Below are 25,150 nucleotides of genomic sequence, written 5' to 3' on the forward strand. Positions count from 1 at the left end.
CAGGAACATCTGGGCCTCCAAAACACCTGTTAAGGGAGCTTTTAGGCTCAGAAAGACCCATTTAGGGAGCTTTGGAGCTCAAAACCAGTGATTTAGGGAGCTCTTGGGCTGAGAAACAGCAATTCAGGGAGCTTCAGGACTCAAAACCAGCGAATTTAGGGAGCTCGTGGCCTGAGAAACACCCACTTAAGGAACTTTTGAGCCTCCAAAACACCTATTTAGGGAGTTTTGGGGTGCATTAAGAGTGATTTAGGGAGCTTCTGAGCTCAGAAACACCCATTTAGGGAGCTTTGGGGCTCAGAAAGACCCATTTAGGGAGCTTTGGGGCTCAAAACCAGCAATTTAGGGAACTTAGGGCTCAAAAACGCCAATCAATGTAGCTTCAGACCTCAAAAACAGCACTTTAGGGAGCTCTTGGGCTGAGAAACAACCACTTAAGGAAATTTTGGGCCTCCAAAATACCTATTTAGGGAGCTTTTGGGCTCACAAAACCGATTTAGGTGCCTCTGGGCATCAGAGACACCAATTTAGAGCTTTGGGGCCCAGAAAGAGTAATTTGGGGAGCTTCTGGGCTCAGAAACACCCATTTAGGGAGCTTTTGGGCTCAGAAACACCCAGTTAGGGAGCTCTGGGACTCAGAAAAGGTGACTTAGGGAGCTCGTGGGCTGAGAAACACCAACTTAAGGAACTTCTGGGCCTCCAAAACACCTATTTATGGATCGTTGAGGTTCTTTGAGAGTGATTGGGGGAGCTTCTGAGCCCAGAACCACCCATTTAGGGAGCTTTGGGGCTCAGAAACACCCATTTAGGGAGCTTTGGGGCTCAGAAACACCCACTTAGGGAGCTTTGGGGCTCAGAAACACCCACTTAGGGAGCTTTGGGGCTCAGAAACACCCACTTAGGGAGCTTTGGGGCTCAGAAACAGCACTTTAGGAAGCTCTTGGGCTCAGAAACAGCAATTTAGGGAGCTTCAGGACTCCAAAACAGCAATTTAGGGTGTTCTTAGGCTGAGAAACAACCACTTAAGGAACTTTTGGGCCTCCAAAACACCTGTTTAGGGAGCTTTTGGGCTCAGAAACACCAATTTAGGTGGCGTTGGGCATCAGACACACCAATTTAGAGAGCTTTTGGGCTCAGAAAAACTGCTGTAGGGAGCTTTGGGGCTCAGAAAGAGTGTTTTGCAGAGCTTCTGGGCTCAGAAACATGGATTTAGGGAGTTTGGGGGCTCTGAAACACCCATTTCGGGAGCATTTGGGCATCAGAAACATGCACTTAGGGAGCTTTGGGGCCTCCAAACCACCTATTTAGAGAGATTTGGGGACCAGAGAGAGTGATCTGGGGAGCTTCTGGACTCAGAAACACCCATTTAGGGAGCTTTTGGGCTGAGAAATACCCATTTAGGGAGCTCTGAGCCTCAGAAAAGGTGACTTAGGGAGCTTGTGGCCTGAGAAACACCCACTTAAGGAACTTTTGGGCCCCCAAAACACCTATTTAGGGAGCATTGAGGTTCTTTGAGAGTGATTGGGGGAGCTTCTGAGCCCAGAAACACCCATTTAGGGAGATTTTGGGCTAAGAAACACCTACTTAGGGAGCTTTGGGGCTCAAAACCAATGATTTAGGGAGATTTTTAGCTCAGAAATACTGACTTAGGAAGCTTTTGGCCTTAGAAACATCAGTTTAGTAGCTTTTGGGTTCAGAAAAAAACACCTAGGGAGCTTTGGGGCTCCAAAACACCAACTTGTGGAGCATTTGGGGCTCCAAAAGACCCAGTTGGGGAACCTTTAGGCTCAGAAAGACCCATTTAGGGAGCTTCTGGCCAAAGAAACACACATTTAGGCTGATTTTGGGGCCCAAAACACTGAGTTAGGGAGCTTTGGGGCTCAGAAAGACCCATTTAGGGAGCTTTGGGCCTCAAAAACAGCGATTTAGGGAACTTAGGGCTCAAAAACGCCAATCAAGGTAGCTTTGGGCCTCAAAACCAGCACTTTAGGGAGCTCTTGGGCTCAGAAACAGCAATTCAGGGAGCTTCAAGACTCCAAAACTGCTATTTAGGAAGCTCTTGGGCTGAGAAACAACCACTTAAGGAAATTTTGGGCCTCCAAAACACCTATTTAGGGAGCTTTTGGGCTCACAAAGACCGTTTTAGGTGCCTCTGGGCATCAGAGATGCCAATTTAAAGAGCTTTGGGGCTCAGAAAAACTGCCGTAGGGAGCTTTGGGGCTCAGACAGTGATTTGCGGAGCTTCTGGGCTCAGAAACATGGATTTAGGGAGTTTGGGGGCTCTGAAACACCCATTTAGGGAGCTTTTGGACTCAGAAACTCCCATTAATGAGCTTTTAGCCCTCCGAAAAATCCATTTAGGGAGCTTCTGGGCCTCCAAAACACCAACTTCAGGAACATCTGGGCCTCCAAAACACCTGTTAAGGGAGCTTTTAGGCTCAGAAAGACCCATTTAGGGAGCTTTGGAGCTCAAAACCAGTGATTTAGGGAGCTCTTGGGCTGAGAAACAGCAATTCAGGGAGCTTCAGGACTCAAAACCAGCGAATTTAGGGAGCTCGTGGCCTGAGAAACACCCACTTAAGGAACTTTTGAGCCTCCAAAACACCTATTTAGGGAGTTTTGGGGTGCATTAAGAGTGATTTAGGGAGCTTCTGAGCTCAGAAACACCCATTTAGGGAGCTTTGGGGCTCAGAAAGAATAATTTGGGGAGCTTCTGGGCTCAGAAACACCCATTTAGGGAGGTCTGGGGCTCAAAACCAGCGATTTAGGGAGCTCTGGGACTCAGAAAAGGTGACTTAAGGAGCTCATGGGCTGAGAAACACCCACTTAAGGAACTTTTGAGCCTCCAAAACACCTATTTAGGGAGCTTTGGGGTTCATTAAGAGTGATTTAGGGAGCTTCTGGGCTCAGAAACACCCATTTAGGCGGATTTTAGGGTCCAAAACACTGACTTAGGGAGCTTTGGGGCTTAGAAAGACCCATTTAGGGAGCTCTGGAGCTCAAAACCAGCAATTTAGGGAACTTAGGGCTCAAAAATGCTGATCAAGTTAGCTTCAGACCTCAAAAACAGTGCCTTAAGGAGCTCTTTGGCTGAGAAACAGCAATTTAGGGAGCTTCAGGACTCCAAAACAGCTATTTAGGGAGCTCTTGGGCTGAGAAACACCCACTTTGGGAGATTTTGCGGTCCAAAACACTGAGTTAGGGAGCTCTTTGGCTCACAAACACCGATGTAGAAAGCTTGGGCATCAGAAACTCCAATTCAGAGAGCTTTTGGGCTCAGAAAAACTAGCGCAGGGAGCTTTGGGGCTCAGAAAGAGTGACTTGGGGAGCTTTTGGGGTCAGAAACACCTGTTTAGGGAGCTTTGGGGCTCAGAAAAACCCACTTAAGGCGCTTCTGGGCTCCAAAAAACCGATGTCGGGAGCTTTTGGGCTCCCAAACACCCGCTTAGGCAGCTTTTGGGCTCAGAAAAACCTATGTCGGGAGCCTTGGGGCTCCCAAACACCCGCTCAGGCAGCTTTGGGGCTCCCAAACACCCGCTCAGGCAGCTTTGGGGCTCCCAAACACCTGCTCAGGCAGCTTTGGGGCTCCGAAAAACTGATGTCAGTAGCTTCTGGGCTCCCAAACACCCGCTTAGACAGCTTTGGGGCTCCCAAACACCCACTTAGACAGCTCTGGGGCTTTGCGACAGCAACGTAGGGAGCTTTGGGGCTCCAAAACAGTGGTTTAGGGAGCTTTTGAAGTTCTGAAACAGCCACTCCAGCATCTCTTGGGCTCAGAAACGCCGATTTAGGGAGCTTAAGTAGCGACAGGGGGGGAAAGGTGGGAACAACGCCACACCGCTTACCTGGGAAGCAGCTGGAACCAAGCAGCTATGTGGTGAGGATGCGACCTACCAAGGCTCGGCTCAGGGATCCTCGCCGTGGTCCTTCCTCGCCGTGGTCCTGCCTGCTGCGATCCTGCCTCCTATAACCTTGCCCTTCTCCCTCTCTAACATGCCCAACCCCATCTTTTATACAACCCGTGCCCCCCCCCCCTCCATCAGCTCATTTCTTGTCACTGTTTTTTCCTGGAAACTCCCCGAAAACCGAAAGCAAAAAGCTCAGAGAATGAGGCGATCGCCTCATGGCTCCGTGCCCAAGGGTGGAGGAGGAAACTCTGAAAGGAGTTCAAGCTCCGGGCATCAACCCTGCCTCAGGGAATGGGATTGGGGGGGGGGGGGACAAGAAGGCAGCCCCCCCGCCCCCCCCATCTTGCCTGATTTTGGTGGTCTTCCTGCTGTCGGGGAGCCCCCTCCCCAATAAAAAACGGCTGGAACGGGGGTTGATGCTGCTCGCAAGCCAACCCAGCGCCCTGGGGAAGGGGAAAGACCCCGGTGGCGAGGCGGTGGCGGCCATAACGAGGTGAAAACGAAGCCCCTCAGGGAACAGACGGTGAGGGGGATGGGCACAAAATGGCGGCGGCGCCCCCCCGCCCGCCGTTCCCGCCGGAGCGACCGCGCATGCGCGATACCGGCGGCGGGTTCCCGCCCTCGGCGGTGGGGGCGGGGCCAGAGCGGCTGAGGCGATGGGGGCGGGGGGGCGATGGGGGGGACTGGGAGGGACTGGGGGCGGCAGGAATGGGGACTGGGAGCGCTGGGGGGGGAAGGAATTGGTATTGGGAGCACTGGGGGGGAAGGAATGGGGACTGGGAGCGCTGGGAGAGGCAGGAATGGGGACTGGGAGCACTGGGGGGTGACATGGAGCGGCTCTGGGTGAAATGGGGGGGAACTGGGAGCACTGGAGGAGGCAGGAATGGGGACTGGGAGCGCTGGGGGGGAAGGAATGGGGACTGGGAGCGCTGGGGAGGGGCAGGAATTGGTATTGGGAGCACTGGGGGGAGACAGGAATGGGTACTGGGAGCACTGGGGAGGAAAGGACTTGGTACTGGGAGCACTGGGGGGGGCAGGAATTGGTACTGGGAGCACTGGGGGGGGCAGGAATTGGTATTGGGAGCACTGGGGGGGGAAGGAATGGGGACTGGGAGCACTGGGGGGTGACAGGGAGCGGCTCTGGGTGAAATGGGGGGGAACTGGGAGCACTGGAGGAGGCAGGAATGGGGACTGGGAGCGCTGGGGAGGGGAAGGAATGGGGACTGGGAGCGCTGGGAGAGGCAGGAATTGGTATTGGGAGCACTGGGGGGAGACAGGAATGGGTACTGGGAGCGCTGGGGGAGGAAAGGACTTGGGACTGGGAGCGCTGGGGGAGGAAGGAATGGGGACTGGGAGCGCTGGGGGGGAAGGAATGGGGACTGGGAGCGCTGGGAGAGGCAGGAATGGGGACTGGGAGCACTGGGGAGGGGAAGGAACGGGGACTGGGAGCGCTGGGCGGAGACAGGGAGTGGCACTGGGAGCACTGGGATGGCACTGGGGGGAGCCAGGGAGCAGCACTGGGGAGAACTGGGAGCACTCGAGGAAGCCTGGGAGCGACACTGGGAGCACTGGGGGGAGCCAGGGTGCGGAGCTGGGAGCACTGGGATGGAACTGGGGGAAGCCAAGAAGCAGCAGTGGGAGCACTGGGGGGAACTGGGAGCACTGGGGTGATCCATGGGGCAGCACTGGGAGCACTGGGGCGAGCCAGGATGCTGCACTGGAGAGAAACTGGGGGCACTGGGGGGAGCCAGAAAGCAGCACTGGGAGCACTGGGGGGGGAACTGGGAGCACTGGGGGGAGCCAGGAAGCAACACTGGGAGCATTGTGGGGAAACTGGGAGCACTGGGGCAAGCCAGGTAGTGGTACTGGGAGCACTGGGGGGAGCCAGAAAGCAGCACTGGGAGCACTGGGAGCAGCAAGTAAGTGGTACTTGGAGCACTAGAGTGGCACTGGGAGCACTGGGGGGAGTCGGGAAGCAGGACTGGGAGCACTGGGGCGGAACTGGGAGCACTAGAGGAGCCCGGGAGTGGTACTGGGAGCTGTTAGGAGGAACTGGGAGCACTGGGGGGAGCCAGGGAGTGGCACTGGGAGCACTGGGGAGGAACTGGGAATACTGGGGGGAGCCGGGAATAGTCACTGGGAGCACTGGGGGGAGCCAGGGAGTGGCACTGGGAGCACTGGGGGGAGCTAGGAAGCGGAACTGGGAGCACTGGGGAGAACTGGGAGCACTGGGGGAGGAACTGGAAGCACTGGGGGGAGCCAGGAAGCGGAACTGGGGCCTCACTGGGAGCACTGTGGAGGCACTGGGAGTACTGGGGAGAGCCAGGAAACATCAGTGGGAGCTATGGGGGGGAACTGGGAACACTGGGGAGAGGGAAGGAACGGTACTGGGAGCACTGGAGACAGCCGGGAAGTGGCACTGGGAGCACTGGGGGTGAACTCTTGAGTACTGGGGGGAGCCAAGGAGTGGCACTGGGAGCACTGGGGGGATCCAGGAAGCAGCACTGGGAGCACTGGGGGGGGACTGGGAGCACTGGGGGGAGGCAGGAAGTGGCACTGGGAGAAATAGGGGGGAACTGGGAGCTGTGGTGGAACCAAACATTTGAACTGGGAGCACTGGAGGGAGCCAGAGAGCCTCACTGGGAGCACTGGAGGGGAACTGGGAGCACTGGGGAAAGTCCGGAGGCGGCACTGGGACGGCACTGGGACGACTGGGGGGAGTCAGGAGGCGGCACTGGGTGGGAACTGGGAGCACTGGGGGAAGTTAGGAGGTGGACTGGGAGCACTGGAGTGGCACTGGGAGCACTGGGGGTAGCCAGGGAGTGCTACTGGGAGAAATGGGGGGGGGGAACTGGGAGCACTGGGGGGAGCCAGAAGGCAGCACTGGGGCGGCAGAGGGGGAGGAGAGCGGACTGGGGCAGCACTGGGAGCACTGGGGAGGAACTGGGAGCCCTTAGCGGGGAGCCAGGAAGCGGAACTGGGAGCACTGGAGAGGCACTGGGAGCACTGGGAGCTACGGGGGGGGGGGAACTGGGAGCACTGGGAGGGAACTGGGAGCACTGGGGGAGCTAGGGAGTGGTACTGGGAGAAATAAGGGGGAACTGGGAGCTGCGGTGGAGCCAGAGATTGGTACTGGGAGCACTGGAGGGAGCCAGGAGGCGGCACTGGGAGCTACGGGAAGGGGAACTGGGAGCACTGGGTGGGAACTGGGAGCACTGGAGGGGCACTGGGAGCTACGGGGGTGGGAACTGGGAGCTGTGGGCGGGAACTGGGAGCACTGGGTAAAGCCAGAGAGCAGCACTGGGAGCTACGGGGGGGGGGGGGGGGGGAACTGGGCGGGAACTGGGAGCACTGGGAGGGAACTGGGAGCACTGGGTGGATCCAGAGAGCAGCACTGGGAGCTACGGGGGGGGGGGGACTGGGAGCACTGGGGGGAGCCAGAGAGCAGCACTGGGAGCTACTGGGGGGTGAACTGGGAGCACTGGGGGGGGAACTGGGAGCACTGGGAGGGAACTGGGAGCACTGGGAGGGAACTGGGAGCACTGGGAGGAGCCAGAGAGCAGCACTGGGAGCTACTGGGGGGTGAACTGGGAGCACTGGGAGGGAACTGGGAGCTGTAGGTGGGAACTGGGAGCCCTGGGGAGGAGCCAGAAAGCGGCACTGGGAGCACTGGGGGCGAACTGGGAGCTGTGGATGGGAACTGGGAGCACTGGGAGCTACCGGGGGGGGGGAACTGGGAGCACTGGGAGGGAACTGGGAGCACTGGGAGCTACGGGGGGGGGGGGAACTGGGAGCACTGGGAGGGAACTGGGAGCACTGGGAGCTACGGGGGGGGGGGGAACTGGGAGCACTGGGAGGGAACTGGGAGCACTGGGAGCTACGGGGGGGGGGGGAACTGGGAGCACTGGGAGGGAACTGGGAGCACTGGGTGGATCCAGAGAGCAGCACTGGGAGCTACTGGGAGGGAACTGGGAGCCCTGGGGGCGAACTGGGAGCCCTGGGCGCCCTGCGGCCCCTCCCTCCCCGCCTACACCTCCCATGATCCTTTGCGGCCGCGCCTACACCTCCCATCGTGCCCCGCGCGCATCACCAGGGCTCCCCCCCTCCCGCGGCGCCGCCCCGCCCCTTCCGCCTTCGTCACTTCCGGCGCCCGCTTCGCGCCGTCACGATGGAGGAGCTCGGCCTTTTGGGGGAAAAAACGCAGGTTTGGGGGCCGGGGGGCGGGGCCGCGCGCGCGGGGGGGGGGGGGGGGTGTCGTCATGGCCGGGGACCCCCCTTGGGTGACCCCCCTTGGGTGCCCCCCCCCCCACCCATGGGTGCCCCCCCCCCGCGCCCGATTTCCGTGGTTTTTCCTCATTTCTGGGTGCCCCCCCCCTCCATTTTGGGGTCACCCCTCGGTCTGGGCCCCCCCAAATTTCTGGGGCCCCCCCCAAATTTCTGGGTGCCCCCCCATTTCTGGGTGCTCCCAAATTTCTGTGACCCCCTCCCATTTCTGGGTGCCCCCCCATTTCTGGGTGCCCCCCAAGTTTCTTAGTGCCTCTCCATTTCTGGGGGTGCCCCCCCAAATTTCTGGGTGTCCCCCCCTCCTATTGCTGGGTGCCCCCCCCTCATTTCTGGGTGTTCCCCCATTTCTGGGTGCTCCCCTCCTATACGTGGGTTCCCCCCCCAAATTTCTGGGTTCCCCCCCAAATTTCTGGGTGCTCCCCAATTTCTGGGTGCTCCCCAATTTCTGTGCCCCCCTCCTACATGTGGGGCCCCCCCAAATTTCTGGGTGCCCCCCCAATTTCTGGATTTCCCCCCCCCCCATTTCTGGGTGCTTCCCAATTTCTATGCACCCATCCTCCTATATGTGGGTGCCCCCCCCCAAATTTCTGGGTGCTCCCCCATTTCTGGGTGCTCCCCAGTTTCTGGATTCCCCCCCCATTTCTGGGTGCTCCCCTGATTTCTGGGTGCCCCTTTCCTATATGTGGGTGCCCCCCCCAATTTCTGCGTTCCCTCTCCCAATTTTTGGGTGTCCCCCCAAATTTCTTGGTGCTTCTCCATTTCTGGGTGCCCCCCCCCCCATTTCTGGGTGCCCCCCCAAATTTCTGGGTGCTCCTCCATTTCTGGGTGGCCCTCCCCTATTTTTGGGTGCACCCCCCCATTTCTGGATGCTCCTCCATTTCTGGGTGCTCCCCAGTTTCTATGCACCCCCCTCCTATTTCTGGGTGCCCCCCCCAATTTATGGGTGTCCCCCCCCAATTTATGGGTCTTCCTCTATTTCTGGGTTCCCCTCCCATTTCTGGGTGCTCCCCAATTTCTATGCACCCACCCCCCCATTTCTGGGTGCCCCCCCCCATTTCTGGGTGCCCCCCCCCATTTCTGGGTGCCCCCTTCCTATTTCTCCATACCCCCCCCCATTTCTGGGTGCTCCCCAATTTCTGTGCACACCCCCCCCCATTTTTGGGTGGCCCCCCCCCATTTTTGGGTGGCCCCCCCCAATTTCTGGGTGCTACTCCATTTCTGGGTGCCCCCCCCATTTCTGGGTGCCCCTCCCATTTTTGGTGTTCCCCCCCCAATTTCTGGGTGCCCCCCCCTCATTTCTGGGCCCCCCCCCAATTTCTGGGTGCCCCCCCCATTTCTGGGTGCTCCCCAATTTCTGTGCACCCCCCCACACTTCTGGGTTCTCCCCCCCCACTTCTGGGTGCCCCCCCATTTCTGGGTGCCCCCTTCCTATTTCTCCATACCCCCCCCCATTTCTGGGTGCTCCCCAATTTCTATGCTCCCCCCCCCTCATTTCTGGGTGCTCCCTCATTTCTGGGTGCTCCCTCATTTCTGGGTGCCCCCCTCCCAATTTCTGGGTGCCTCCTCCCCCATTTCTGGGTGCCTCCTCCCCAATTTCTGGGTGGCCCTCCCCAATTTCTGGGTGCTCCCCAATTTCTAGGTGCTCCCCCCCCAATTTCTGGGTGCTCCCCCCCCAATTTCTGGGTGCTCCCCCCCCATTTCTGGGTGCTTCCCCCCTACTTCTGGGTGTCCCCCCCAATTTCTCGGTGCTCCCCTCCTATATGTGGGTGCCCCCCCCATTTCTGGGTGCTTCCTCCCCATTTCTGGTACCCCCCCATTTCTCAGTGCCTCCTTCCTATATGTGGGTGCCCCCCCAATTTCTGGGTGGCCTTCCCCCATTTCTGGGTGGTGCCCCCCCAATTTCTGGGTGCCCCCGCCTCATTTCTGGGTGCCCCCCTCCTATTTCTGTGCGCCCCCCCCTATTTCTGGGTGCCCCCTCCCAATTTCTGTGCGCCCCCCCATTTCTGGGTGCCCTCCCCAATTTCCGGGTCCTCCCCAATTTCTGGGTGCCCCCCTTCATTTCTGGGTGCTTCCCCCCCCCCCCCCCCGCAGGATGAGCTGCCGGCGCTGGCCGCCCCCCGCCCCCCCCCGGGTCTGTCCTTCCTGGTGCCCGAACCCGAAGACCTGGAGGATCTTTACAGCCGCTACAAGGTGGGTGCGGGCGGGAGAAAGCGAGAGCGAGGAGAAAGTTCGGGCGGGAGAAAGTACGGAGAAAGCGCGGGCAGGGTGGGGGCGGACCAACGGGCCCCCCCCCCCCCTCACCACCAGTTCCCCCAACAGAAGCTCCAGCAGGAACTGGAATTCCTGGAAGTGCAAGAGGAATACATCAAGGACGAGCAGAAGAACCTGAAGAAGGAATTTCTTCACGCCCAAGAGGAGGTGAAGAGGATCCAGAGCATCCCCTTGGTCATCGGGCAGTTCCTGGAGGCCGTCGATCAGAACACCGCCATCGTCGGCTCCACCACCGGTGGGGGGGGGCGGCGAGGACAGGGGTGGTGGGGACGTGGGGATGGGCGCGGGAAGGTTGGAGGGGGTCGTGGGGTGGTGGGGACGTGGGGATGGGCGCGGAATGTTGGGTTTTGCCACCAACAGCACCGTGGTCGGGAGGTGGTTGGGTGTGGTGAGGACGTGGGGATGGATGTAGGAGGTTGGAGGTGGTCATGGGGTTGTTGAGCGTGGTGGGGACGTAGGGATGGGCGTGGAGGGTTGGGTTTTGCCACCAACAACACCATAGTCAAGAGGTGGTTGGGTGTGGTGGGGACGTGGGGATGGACGCCAAAGGTTGGAGGTGGTCAATGAGGTGGTTGGGGGTGGTGGGGACGTAGGGATGGGCGTGGAGGATTGGCTTTTGCCAAAAGCGCCACCATGGCCGTGATCTGGTTAGGTGTGGTGAGGACGTGGGGATGGATGTAGGAGGTTGGAGGTGGTCGTGGGGTTGTTGAGTGTGGTGAGGAGGTGGAGATGGATGTAGAAGGTTGGAGGTGGTCGTGAGGTGGTTGGGTGTGGTGGGGACGTGGGGATGGGCGCAGAAGGTTGGGTTTTGCGGCCAACAGCACCGTGGTCAGGAGGTGGTTGGGTGTGGTGAGGACGTGGGGATGGATGTAGGAGGTTGGAGGTGGTCAATGAGGTAGTTGGGTGTGGTGGGGACATGGGGATGGGCGCAGAGGATCAGGTTTTACTACCACCACAATGGCCATGAGGTGTTTAAGTGTGGTGAGGACGTAAGGATGGACATGGAGGGTTGGGTTTTACTACCACCACCGTGGTCACGAGGTGGTTGGGTGTGGTGAGGACGTGGGGATGGATGTAGGAGGTTGGAGGTGGTCGTGGGGTTGTTGAGTGTGGTGGGGATGTAGGGATGGACATGGAGGGTTGGGTTTTACCACCAACACCACCATGGTCACGAGGTGGTTGGCTGTGGTGAGGACGTGGGGATGGATGTAGGAGGTTGGAGGTGGTCAGTGAGGTAGTTGGGTGTGGTGAGGACATGGGGATGGGCGCGGAAGGTTGGGTTTTGCCACCAACAACACCGTGGTCAGGAGGTGGTTGGGTGTGGTGCGGACGTGGGGATGGATGTAGAAGGTTGGAGGTGGTCAATGAGGTGGTTAGGTGTGGTGGGGATGTGGGGATGGGCGCAGAGGATTGGGTTTTGCCACCACAATGGCCATGAGGTGGTTAAGTGTGGTGAGGACGCGGGGATGGACATGGAGGATTGGGTTTTACTGCCACCACCATGGTCATGAGGTGGTTGGGTGTGGTGAGGACGTGGGGATGGATGTAGAAGGTTGGAGGTGGTCAGTGAGGTAGGTGGGTGTGGTGGGGATGTAGGGATGGGCACAGAAGGTTGGGTTTTGCCACCACGATGGCCGTGAGGTGGTTGGGTGGTGGGGACGTGGGGATGGGCGCGGAAGGTTGAGTTTTGCCACCACCACCACCACCATGGTCACGAGGTGGTTGGGTGTGGTGAGGATGTGGGGATGGATGTAGAAGGTTGGAGGTGGTCGTGGGGTGGTTGGGTGTGGTGGGGACATGGGGATGGGTGTGGAAGGTTGGGTTTTGCCACCAACACCACCATGGTCAGGAGGTGGTTGGGTGTGGTGATGACGTGGGGATGGGCGCGGAGGATCGGGTTTTGCCACCACAATGGCCTTGAGATGGTTAGGGGTGGTGGGGATGTGGGGATGGACACTGAAGGTTGGAGTTGGTCATGGGGTCTTTAAGTGTGGTGGGGATGGACGTGGAAGATTGGGTTTTACCATGGTCACGAGGGGGTTGGGTTTGGTGGGGACATGGGGACGGACGTGGAGGATTGGGTTTTGCCAAAAGCACCACCATGGCCATGATCTGGTTGGGTGTGGTGGGGACGTAGGGATGGGCGCGGAAGGTTGGGTTTTGCCACTGCCACCGGCATGGTCATGAGATGGTGAGGTGTGGTGGGGACGTGGGGATAGACATGGAGGATTGGGTTTTGTCACTGCCACAGCGGTCACGAGGTGGTTAGGCGTGGGGAGGACGTGGAGATGGACACTAAAGGTTGGAGGTAGTCACGGGGTGGTTGGGTGCGGTGGGGACGTGGGGATGGACGTGGAGGATTGGGTTTTGCCACCGCCACCACGGCCATGATCTGGTTGGTTAGGTGTGGTGAGGACGTGGGGATGGATGTAGAAGGTTGGAGGTGGTCAATGAGGTGGTTGGGTGTGGTGGAGACGTGGGGATGGGCGCAGAAGGTTGGGTTTTAGCACCACCAACACCATGGTCAGGAGGTGGTTGGGTGTGGTGAGGACGTGGGGATGGGCATGGAGGATTGGGCTTTACTACTACCACCATGGTCACGAGGTGGTTGGGTGTGGTGAGGATGTGGGGATGGACGCCAAAGGTTGGACGTGGTCAATAAGGTGGTTAGTTGCAGTGGGGACGTGAGAATGGACATGGAGGAATGGGTTTTGCCACCACTGCCATGGTCACAAGGTGGTTGGGTGTGGTGAGGACGTGGGGATGGGTGCAGGAGGTTGGAGGTGGTCAATGAGGTGGTTGGTTGTGGTGGGGATGGGCATGGAGGATTGGGTTTTCCCACCATCATGGCCATGAGGTGGTTAAGTGTGGTGAGGACGTGGGGGTGGACAAGGAAGATTGAGTTTTGCCAAAAGCACTACTATGGTCACAAGGTGGTTGGGTGTGGTGAGGACGTGGGGATGGATGTAGAAGGTTGGAGGTGGTCAATGAGGTGGTTGGGTGTGATGAGGATGTGGGGATGGGCATGGAAGGTTGGGTTTTGCCACGGTGATGGCCTTGAGATGGTTGGGTGTGGTGGGGATGTAGGGATGGACGTGGAGGATTGGGTTTTGCCAAAAGTGCCACCATGGCCATGATCTGGTTAGGTGTGGTGAGGATGTGGAGATGGATGTAGAAGGTTGGAGGTGGTCGTGGGTTGGTTGGGTGTGGTGGGGACGTGGGGATGGACGTGGAGGATTGGATTTTGCCAAAAGCACCGCCATGGCCATGATCTGGTTAGGTATGGTGGGGACTTGGGGATGGATGTAGAAGGTTGGAGGTGGTCATGGGGTGGTTGGGTGTGGTGAGGACGTGGGGATGGACGCAGAAGGTTGGTGGCGGTCGTGAGGTGGTTAGTTGTGGTGGGGACGTGGGGATGGACATGGAGGATTGGGTTTTGCCACCACCACCATGGCCATGATCTGGTTAGGTGTGGTGAGGATGTGGAGATGGACGTAGAAGGTTGGTGGCATCGTGAGGAGGTGGTTAGTTGTGGTGGGGACGTGGCGGTTTTGGGGACAACCCCGGGGCGGGGTGTCACGCGGGGGACAACCCCCTCCTGGTTCTCCCGCAGGTTCCAACTACTACGTCCGCATCCTGAGCACCATCGACCGGGAGCTGCTGAAGCCCAACGCCTCGGTGGCCCTGCACAAGCACAGCAACGCCCTGGTGGACGTCCTCCCGCCCGAGGCCGACAGCAGCATCATGATGCTCACGTCAGGTGGGCCCCAGGGTCTTCTCAGCGGGTTTATGGGTGCTACCAGGTTGGGGAGATGGGTGCTACCAGGTTGGGAAGATGGTGGGACATCAGGGATCTCCAGAGCTGGACCTGGAGGGTGCAGAGCACCAGGACGTGGTCCAGGTAGCGACCAGAACGAGCTTGACGTTGGGCAACGTATCTTCATTGACGTTGTCGGTGGTGGGACTGAGGGTCTTCTCAGCGGGTTTATGGGTGCTACCAGGTTGGGGAGATGGTGGGACATCAGGGATCTCCAGAGCTGGACCTGGAGGGTGGAGAACAGCAGGACACAATCCAGTTAGTGACCAGAACGAGCTTGACGTTGGGCGATGTGTCTTCATTAACGTTGTTGTTGGTGGGACCGAGGGTCTTCTCAGCAGGTTTATGGGTGCTACCAGGTTGGGGAGATGGTGGGACATCAGGGATCTCCAGAGCTGGACCTGGAGGGTGGAGAACAGCAGGACACAATCCAGTTAGTGACCAGAACGAGCTTGACGTTGGGCGATGTGTCTTCATTAACGTTGTCGTTGGTGGGACCGAGGGTGTTCTCAAGCGGGTTTATGGGTGCTACCAGGTTGGGGAGATGGTGGGACATCAGGGATCTCCAGAGCTGGACCTGGAGGGTGGAGAGTGCCAGGACGTGGTCCAGTTGGTGACTAGAACGAGCTTGACGTTGGGTGACATATCTTTATTGATGTTGTCGGTGGTGGGACCAAGGGTCTTCTCAGCAGGTTTATGGGTGCTACCAGGTTGAAGGTCATCTTTAGAGGAACCTTCAGAGCGGAACCCAAATGGTGGAGAGCAACCGGTCGTGGTCCAGGTCCGCCCAGAAGGGTGGTGAGTCTCCATCTTTGGAGACGTCCAACCCTCACTGGGCGAGGTCCTGAGCACCCCATCCTGGTTGGAGAAGCTTTGAGGGAGACGTTGGACCAGGGACTTGCTGTCCCAAGGGGTTGGAACCGCGACCAAGGGTGGTGGATGGTGGATCTCCATCCTTGGAGCTACCCAACCTTCACCTAGAGAAGATCCAAAGTCACCTACTGCGGTCAGAGGTGTTTTGGGGAGGACGTTGCATTAGGAATTTTCTGTCCTTGTTGTCCCAAGAGGATGAAGTTGTCACCAAGACCTAGATGGGTGGTGGGTCTCCATCCTTGGAGCTACCCAACCTTCACCTGGGCAAGATCCTGACTGACCTACTGCAGTCGGAGGTGTTTTGGGGAGAAGGCTGGACCAAGAAGCTCTTGTCCTTGTTGTCCCATAAGGCTGGAGGCACGGATGGGTGGTGGATCTCCATCCTTGGAGCTACCCAACCGTCACCTAGACAAGATCCCAGGTGACCTCCTGTGGTCGGAGATGTTTTAGAAGGGAAATTGGTCTGGGAATTGTTGTCATAGAAGGATGGAAGCACGGATGGGTGGTGGATCTCCATCCTTGGAGCTAACCAGCCTTCACCTGGGCAAGATCCCAAGTGACCTCCTGTGGTCGGAGATGTTTTGAGGAGGATGTTGCATTACAAATCTTCTGTCCTTGTTGTCCCAAGAGGATGAAGCTGTGACCAAGACCTAGATGGGTGGTGGGTCTCCATCCTTGGAGCTACCCAACCTTCACCTGGGCAAGATTCCAGGTGACCTCCTGTGGTCGGAGATGTTTTAGAAGGGAAATTGGTCTGGGAATTGTTGTCACAGAAGGATGGAAGCACGAATGGGTGGTGGATCTCCATCCTTGGAGCTACCCAACCTTCACCTGGGCAAGATTCCAGGTGACCTCCTGTGGTCGGAGATGTTTTGGGGATGACGTTGCGTTAGGAATCTTGTGTCCTTGTTGTCCCAAGAGGATGAAGCTGTCACCAAAACCTAGATGGGTGGTGGGTCTCCATCCTTGGAGCTACCCTTGGAGCTTCACCTAGACGAGATCCCAAGTGACCTCCTGTGGTCAGAGATGTTTTAGAAGGGAGGTTGGTCTAGGAATTGTTGTCACAGAAGGATGGAAGCACGGAGGGTTGGTGGATCTCCATCCTTGGAGCTACCCAGCCGTCACCTAGGCAAGATCTTAGGTGACCTACTGTGGTCGGAGGTGTTTTGGGGAGAAGGTTGGACCAAGAAGCTCTTGTCCTTGTTGTCCCATAAGGCTGGAGGCACGGATGGGTGGTGGGTCCCCATCCTTGGAGCTACCCAACCATCACCAAGATGAGATCCCAAGTGACCTCCTGTGGTCGGAGATGTTTTGGGGAGGACATTGCATTAGGAATCTTTTGTCCTTGTTGTCCCAAAAGGATGAAGCTGTCACCAAAACCTAGATGGGTGGTGGGTCTCCATCCTTGGAGCTACCCAACCGTCACCTAGACAAGTTCCCAGGTGACCTCCTGTGGTCGGAGATGTTTTAGAAGGGAAATTGGTCTGGGAATTGTTGTCCCATAAGGCTGGAGGCACAGATGGGTGGTGGATCTCCATCCTTGGAGCTACCCAGCCTTCACCTAGACAAGATCCCAAGTGACCTCCTGTGGTTGGAGATGTTTTGAGGAGGATGTTGCATTACAAATCTTCTGTCCTTGTTGTCCCAAGACGATGAAGCTGTGACCAAGACCTAGATGGGTGGTGGGTCTCCATCCTTGGAGCTACCCAACCTTCACCTGGGCAAGATTCCAGGTGACCTCCTGTGGTCAGAGATGTTTTGGGGATGACGTTGCGTTAGGAATCTTGTGTCCTTGTTGTCCCAAGAGGATGAAGCTGTCACCAAAACCTAGATGGGTGGTGGGTCTCCATCCTTGGAGCTACCCTTGGAGCTTCACCTAGACGAGATCCCAAGTGACCTCCTGTGGTCAGAGATGTTTTAGAAGGGAGGTTGGTCTAGGAATTGTTGTCACAGAAGGATGGAAGCACGGATGGGTGGTGGGTCTCCATCCTTGGAGCTACCCAACCGTCACCTAGGCAAGATCCGAGGTGACCTCCTGTGGTCGGGGCTGTTCTCTGATGGCCGAGGTTGCCCCCCCCGGCCACCCGGGTGTCCCCAGCGGTTGCCCCGCTGACGGCCCGTCCCCGTTGCAGACCAGAAGCCGGACGTGATGTACGCCGACATCGGCGGCATGGACATCCAGAAGCAGGAGGTGCGGGAGGCCGTGGAGCTGCCCCTCACCCACTTCGAGCTCTACAAGCAGGTAGGACCACGGGGCCACCCACGGGGTGACGTCACGGCCCACCGGGGGGGGTCTCGGCGGGACCTTCGGTGACCCGCGACGTCCCCCACCCAGATCGGCATCGACCCCCCACGGGGCGTCCTGATGTACGGACCCCCCGGCTGCGGCAAGACCATGTTGGCCAAGGCTGTGGCCCACCACACCACAGGTGGGACCCTCGGGGTGCTGGTGGGGACCCCTGGTGGGTGGTGGGACCCTCGGGGTGCTGGTGGGGACCTCCGGTGGGTGGTGGGACCCTCAGGGTGCTGGTGGGATCCTTGGGTTGGTGTTGAGGGACCTCAGGGTGCTGAGGTAACCATTGGGTGGTGGTGAGGTCCTTGAGGTAGTAGTGGGGTCTTCAGGGGGCTGAGGGTGCCCCAGGGTGCTGATGGGGTCTTTTGGGGGTCCTTGGGGTGCTGGTGGGCTCCTTAAGGTGCTGATGGGCTCCTTGGGGTGCTGTTGGGGACCCCCGGTGGGTGGTGGGACCCTCAGGGTGCTGGTGGGGGTCCTTGGGTTGGTGTTGAGGGACCTTAGGGTGGTGGGGGGTCCTCAAGGTAGTAGTGGGGTCTTTAGGGGGCTGAGGGCGCCCCAGGGTGCTGATGCGGTCTTTTGGGGCTCCTTGGGGTGCTGGTGGGGACCCCCGGTGGGTGGTGGGACCCTCGGGGTGCTGGTAGGATCCTTGGGTTGGTGTTGAGGGACCTCAGGGTGCTGAGGTAACCGTTGGGTGGTGCTGGGGTCCTCGAGGTAGTAGTGGGGTCTTTAGGGGGCTGAGGGCACCCCGGGGTGCTGATGGGATCTTTTGGGGCTCCTTGGGGTACTGGTGGTCTCCTTGGGGTGCTGGTGGGGACCCCCGGTGGGTGGTGGGACCCTCAGGGTGCTGATGGGGGTCCTTGGGTTGGTGTTGAGGGACATTGGGGTGCTGGGCTTAACCGTTAGGTGGTGGTGGGGTCCTCGAGGTAGTAGCGGGGTCTTTAGGGGGCTGAGGGCGCCCCAGGGTGCTGGTGGGGTTTTTTGGGTCTCCTTGGGGTGCTGGTGGGCTCCTTGGGGTGCTGGGGGTGCCGGTGGGATCTTTAAGGTGCTGGTGGGGACCCCTGGTGGGTGGTGGGACCCTCAGGGTGCTGGTGGGGGTCCTTTGGTTGGTGTTGAGGGACCTCGGGGTGCTGGGGTTAACCATTGGGTGGTGTTGAGGTCCTCGAGGTAGTAGCGGGGTCTTTAGGGGGCTGAGGGCACCCCGGGGTGCTGATGGGGTTTTTTGGGTCTCCTTGGGGTGCTGGTGGGTTCCTTGGGGTGCCCAGGGCACCCTAAGGTGCTGGTGGGCTCCTCAGGGTGCTGGTGGGGTCCTCGAGGTAGTAGTGGGGTCTTTAGGGGGCTGAGGGCACCCTGGGGTGCTGATGGGGTCTTTTGGGGGTCCTTGTAACGGTGATGGGAGTCCTCGGGGTGCTGGTGGGGTCCTCGGGGTGCTGGTGGGCTCTTTGGGTTGCCGAGGGCACCCCAAGGTCCTAGTGGGTTCCTCGGGGTGCTGGTGGGTTCCTTAAGGTCCCGGTGGGCTCCTCGGGGTGCTGGTGGCCAGGGGAGGTCTGGGGGTGCTCCCCCCACCCCAGACGCAAGGTCCCAGCCCCTGCGGGTGCCCCCCAGCCGCCTTCATCCGGGTGGTGGGCTCGGAGTTCGTGCAGAAATACCTGGGGGAGGGTCCCCGCATGGTGCGCGACGTCTTCCGCCTGGCCAAGGAGAACGCGCCCGCCATCATCTTCATCGACGAGATCGACGCCATCGCCACCAAACGCTTCGACGCCCAGACCGGGGGTGAGGGGAACACGCTGGAGGACCCCTTGGGGGGGTTCTGGGACACCCTTGGTGGTCCTGGGCGCTTGGGTGGGGGTCAGGAACCTTCTGGAGAACTCCACAGTGGGGTTCCAGGACCCCTTGGTGGTCTTGGGGGCTTCGGTGGGGGTCAGGAACCTTCTGGAGAACTTCACGGTGGGGTTCCGGGACCCTTTGGTGGTCTTGGGAGCTTGGGTGGGAGTCAGGAACCCTCTGGAGAACTTCACAGTGGGGTTCCGGGACCCCTTGGTGGTCCTGAGCGCTTGGGTGGAGGTCAGGAACCTTCTGGAGAACCCCTTGGTGGGGTTCCAGGACCCCCTTGGTGGGGTTCCGGGACCCCTTGGTGGTCCTGGGCGCTTGGGTGGGGGTCAGGAACCCTCTGGAGAACTTCACAGTGGGGTTCTGGGACCCCTTGGTGCTCCTGAGCGCTTGGGTGGGGGTCAGGAACCTTCTGGACAACCCCTTGGTGGGGTTCCAGGACCCCCTTGGTGGGGTTCCGGGACCCCTTGGTGGTCCTGGGCGCTTGGGTGGGGGTCAGGAACCTTCTGGAGAACTTCACGGTGGGGTTCCAGGACCCCTTGGTGGTCTTGGGTGGGGGTCCTTGGAGATAGGGTGGGGGGACCCGGGACACATCAGGCCCCCCTATCCGTGGGGCCCAGTCAGGAGGGTCCTTAGGAGGGTGGTGGGTGCTGGAGGGGGGGTCCCTTGGATCTCAGCACCCCACCCACTGTGTCATGTCCCCCCCACCTCGCAGCTGACCGGGAGGTTCAACGCATCCTCCTGGAGCTCCTCAACCAGATGGACGGCTTCGACCAGAACGTCAACGTCAAGGTGGGGGTCCCATGGGTGTTATGGGGGTCCCAAGGGTGCTGGATGGGTCTCATGGGTGCTCCATGGGCGCTGGGGAGGTTCTCATGGGTCCTATGGGGGTCCCAAGGGTGCTGGGGAGGGTCCCATGGGTCTTATGGGGGTCCCAAGGGTGCTGGAGAGGTCTTATGGGGGTCCCATGGGCGCTGGGGAGGGTCTTACGGGTTCTGTGAGGGTCCCATGGGTGTTATGGGGGTCCCAAGGGTGCTGGAGGGTTCTCATGGGTGTCCCATGGGTGCTGGGGAGGGTCTCATGGGTGCTGGTGAGGATCCCATGGGTGCTACGTGGGTGGTATGGGGGTCTCATGGGTGCTGGGAAGGGTCTCATGGGTTTTAGGGGGGTCCCATGGGTCGTATGGGGGTTCTATGGGGGTCCCGTGGGTGCTGGGGAGGGTTTCATGGCTTCTATGGGGGTCCCAGGGGTGCTGGTGAGGATCTCGTGGGTGCTATGGGGGTCCCATCAGCGTCCCAAGGGTGCTGAGGAGGGTCCCATGGGTGCTATGGGGGTCCCAAGGGTGCTGGTGAGGATCCCATGGGTGCTATGGGGTTCCCATGGGTGCTGGAGGAGGTCCCATGGGTGCTGAGAGGGGGTCCCATGGGTGGTATGGGGGTTCTGTGGGGGTCCTGTGGATGCTGGAGGGGTCCCATGGGTGCTGAGGAGGGTCTCATGGCTTCTATGGGGGTCCCGTGGGTGTTATGGAGGTCCCAAGGGTGCTGGAGGGGTCTCATGGGGGTCCCATGGGTGCTGGAGGGGTCCCATGGGTGCTGGGGAACGTCCCATGGGTGGTATGGGGGGTTCTATAGGGGTCCCATGGGTGCTGGGGAGGGTTTCATGGCTTCTGTGGGGGTCTTATGGGTGCTGTGGGGGGTCCCATGGGTGCTATCAGTGTCCCAAGGGTGCTGAGGAGGGTCCCATGGGTGGAGTGGGGGTTCTATGGGGGTCCCATGGGTGCTGGGGAGGGTCTTATGGGTTCTATGAGGGTCCCATGGGTGTTATGGTGGTCCCAAGGGTGCTGGAGGGGTCTCATGGGTGTCCCGTGGGTGCTGGGGAGGTTCTCAGGGTGCTGGAGGGGTCCCAAGGGTGCTGAGGAGGGTCTCACGGGTGCTGAGGAGGGTCCCATGGGTGGCATGGGGGTTCTATGGGGGTCCCAAGGGTGCTGGGGAGGGTCCCATGGGTGGTATGGAGGTTCTGTGGGGGTCCCAAGGGTGCTGGGGAGGTTCCCAAGGGTGCTGGAGGGTTCCCAAGGGTGCTGGGGGGGGTCCCATGGGTTCTGGGGAGGGTCCCATGGGTGGTATGGAGGTTCTATGGGGGTCCCAAGGGTGCTGGGGAGGGTCCCAAGGGTTCTAGGGGTGTTCCATGAGTGGTGGAGCGGTCCCACGGGTGCTGGGGGGTTCCCACGGGGGCTGGGGGGTTCCCACAGGTGCCGGAGGGGTCCTACGGGGTCCCACGGGTGCTGGGGTGGTCCCAGGCCGCCACCCGGTGACCCTCTGCGTCCCCCCGCGTCCCCCCCCAGGTGATCATGGCGACGAACCGGGCGGACACCCTGGACCCGGCGCTGCTGCGCCCCGGCCGGCTGGATCGGAAAATCGAGTTCCCGTTGCCCGACCGGCGCCAGAAGCGGCTCATCTTCTCCACCATCACCGGGAAGATGAACCTCTCCGAGGAGGTGGACCTCGAGGACTGTATCTGGGGACGCGGGGGACCTCGAGGGGATGTCGGGGACGTCGGGGACCCCAGGGAGATGTCCGGGTTGGGGACACCATGGGGACATCATCGGGAACCTCAAGGAGATGTCGGGGTTGGGGACATCAGGGACCCCAGGGAGATGTTGGAGTTGGGAACATCATGGGGACATCAGGGACCCCAGGGACATGTCAGGGTTGGGGACCCCATGGGGACATCAGGGACCCCATGGGGACATCAGGAACCTCAAGGAAATGTCGGGGTTGGGGACATCGGGAACCTCAAGGAGATGTTGGTGTTGGGGACACCACAGGGACATCAGGAACCTCAAGGAGATGTTGGGGTTGGGGACATCAGGGACCCCAGGGAGAATGTTGGGGTTTGGGACATCGGGAACCATAGTGAGATGTCAGGGACCCCATGGGGACATCAGGCACCCAGGGAGATGTCTGGGTTGGGGACACTATGGGGACATCGGGGACCTCAAGGAGATGTCAGAGTTTGGGACATCAGGGACCCCAGGGAGATGTCGGGGTTGGGGACATCAGGAACCATAGCGAGATGTTGGTGTTGGGGACCCCATGGGGACATCGGGGACCCCAGGGAGATGTCAGGGTTGGGGACCCCATGGGGACATCAGGGACCCCATGGGGACATCAGGAACCTCAAGGAAATGTCAGGGTTGGGGACATCGGGAACCTCAAGGAGATGTTGGTGTTGGGGACCCCATGGGGACATCGGGGACCTCAAGGAGATGTTGGGGTTGGGGACATCAGGAACCCCAGGGAGATGTCAGGGTTGGGGACACCATGGGGACCATAGTGAGATGTTGGGGTTGGGGACCCCATGGGGACATGGGGGACCCCATGGGGACATCAGGGACCTCAAGGAGATGTCGGGGTTGGGGACATCGGGAACCATAGTGAGATGCCGGGGTCAAGGATCCCACGGGGACATCAGGAACCCCAGGGAGATGTTGGGGTTGGGGACACCATGGGGACATCAGGGACCCCAGGGAGAGGTCAGGGTTGAGGACGTTGGGAACCTCAAGGAGATGTCGGGGTTGGGGACCCCATGGGGACATCGGGAACCTCAAGGAGATGTCAGGGTTGGGGACATCAGGAACCATAGCAAGATTTTGGGGTTGGGGACCCCAGGGAGGGTTGAGGACGTTGGGAACCGCAAGGAGATGTCAGGGTTGGGGACATCAGGAACCTCAAGGAGATGTTGGGGACACCATGGGGACATTGGGAACCTCAAGGAGATGTCGGGGTTGGTTGGGGACATAGGGGAACTCAAGGAGATGTCGGGGTTGGGGACCCCATGGGGACATCAAGAACCTCAAGGAGATGTCAGAGTTTGGGACATCAGGGACCTCAGGGAGATGTTGGGGTTGGGGACATCAGGGACCTCAAGGAGATGTTGGGGTTGGGGACACCATGGGGGATCAGGGAGGGGACATCAAGGAGGGGACATTTCCTTCACCCCCACCCAGACGTGGCACGGCCGGACAAGATCTCGGGAGCCGACATCAACTCCATCTGCCAAGAGGTGGGTGACAACGGGGTGGGGGACACACACGTCCCACCGGGGGTGACAAAGAGGTGACGTGGGTGTCGGAGGTGTCCGTGTCCCTCCCGGCGGGGTGACGAGGAGGTGACACGTCACTCGAGGTGGGTGGTGGGGTGACCTGAGTGCCACCTCCCAGCGGGAGGGGACGCTGGTGACGCTGGTGGGTTGTCCCCACGGTGGTGGGGATGGTGGAGGTGATGCTGGTGACACTGGTGGCCTGTCCCAAAGTGGTGGGGATGGTGGAGGTGACACTGGTGGCCTGTCCCCAAAGTGGTGGGGATGGTGGAGGTGACACTGGTGGCCTGTCCCCAAAGTGGTGGGGATGGTGGAGGTGACACTGGTGGCCTGTCCCCAAAGTGGTGGGGATGGAGGAGGTGACACTGGTGGCCTGTCCCCAAGATGGTGGGGACGGAGGAGGTGACACTGGTGGCCTGTCCCCAAGATGGTGGGGATGGAGGAGGTGATGCTGGTGACACTGGTGGCCTGTCCCAAAGTGGTGGGGATGGTGGAGGTGACACTGGTGGCCTGTCCCCATGGTGGTGGGGACGGAGGAGGTGACACTGGTGGCCTGTCGCCACGGTGGTGGGGACGGTGGAGGTGATGCTGGTGACACTGGTGGCCTGTCCCCAAGATGGTGGGGATGGTGGAGGTGACACTGGTGGCCTGTCCCCACGGTGGTGGGGATGGTGGAGGTGACACTGGTGGCCTGTCCCCACGGTGGTGGGGATGGTGGAGGTGATGCTGGTGACACTGGTGGCCTGTCCCAAAGTGGTGGGGATGGTGGAGGTGACACTGGTGGCCTGTCCCCATGGTGGTGGGGACGGAGGAGGTGACACTGGTGGCTTGTCGCCACGGTGGTGGGGACGGTGGAGGTGATGCTGGTGACACTGGTGGCCTGTCCCCAAGATGGTGGGGATGGTGGAGGTGACACTGGTGGCCTGTCCCCATGGTGGTGGGGATGGAGGAGGTGACACTGGTGACATGGTGGCCTGTCCCCAGGGCGGCATGCTGGCGGTGCGGGAGAACCGGTACATCGTGCTGGCCAAGGACTTTGAGAAGGCCTACAAGACCGTCATCAAGAAGGACGAGCAGGAGCACGAGTTCTACAAGTGACAGGTCGGGGACGTTGGGGACACCCCCGTCACCGTCACACCCCACGCCCCCCTTCCCCAAAATAAACCTTCAACCCCCACCCACCCTCCGTCTGCCTGGGGACATCTCTGGGGACATGGAAACGGCCATGGGGACAACCCTGGGGACATGGGGATGTTCACGGGGACAACCTTGGGGACGTGGGGACAGGTTGGGGATGGCCATGGGGATGTGAGGACAACCTCGGGGGCATGGAAACGGCCATGGGGACAACCCTGGAGCCATGGGGACAACCTTGGGGACATGGAGATGTCCAGAGGGATGATCTTGGGGACATGGGGACGATATTGGAGGCATGCAAATGGCCATGGGGAGGTCCGTGGGGACAACCTTGGGGATATGGAGATGTCCAGAGGGATGATCTTGGGGACATGGGCACAATCTTGGGGACATGGGAACAACCATGGGGACATGGGGAGGTCCATAGGGCTGATCTTGGGGACATGAGGACAATCTTGGGGACAACCATGGAGACACGGAGATGTCCATAGGGATGATCTTGGGGACACAGGGCCAGCCTGGGGGTGTCCATGGGGACATGAGGACAATCTTGGGGACCATCTTGGGGACATGGGGACAACGGTGGGGACATGGGGACATCCTTGGGGACATGAAAATGGCCATGGAGACAACCCTGGCGAC

General features: G+C 59.8%; 2 protein-coding genes across 4 annotated transcripts in view; one reads left to right on the top strand and one right to left on the bottom strand.

The window, feature by feature from the left end:
• Positions 1–4,436, bottom strand: part of LOC142026096 (E3 ubiquitin-protein ligase rnf213-alpha-like) — a 57,832-nt gene extending 53,396 nt beyond the window's left edge. For all 3 annotated transcript variants that reach the window (XM_075018929.1, XM_075018931.1, XM_075018928.1), the window contains exon 1: positions 3,846–4,436. The gene's annotated coding sequence lies outside the window, so the exon portion shown is untranslated. The remainder of the gene's footprint in view (positions 1–3,845) is intronic.
• A 3,525-nt stretch (positions 4,437–7,961) lies between these two features.
• On the top strand, positions 7,962–24,552 carry PSMC4 (proteasome 26S subunit, ATPase 4). The gene is made up of 11 exons (XM_075018937.1): positions 7,962–8,112; positions 10,284–10,382; positions 10,512–10,698; positions 14,077–14,223; positions 17,286–17,395; positions 17,489–17,582; positions 19,049–19,216; positions 19,989–20,065; positions 21,615–21,783; positions 23,280–23,335; positions 24,356–24,552. Exons 1-11 carry the CDS (start codon positions 8,077–8,079, stop codon positions 24,467–24,469), a joined length of 1,257 nt encoding a protein of 418 aa, XP_074875038.1. The 5' UTR covers positions 7,962–8,076; the 3' UTR covers positions 24,470–24,552.
• The last annotated feature ends 598 nt before the right edge of the window (positions 24,553–25,150 follow it).

This window comes from Buteo buteo, chromosome 31 (genome assembly GCF_964188355.1).
Source record: "Buteo buteo chromosome 31, bButBut1.hap1.1, whole genome shotgun sequence".
Lineage (NCBI taxonomy): Eukaryota > Metazoa > Chordata > Aves > Accipitriformes > Accipitridae > Buteo > Buteo buteo.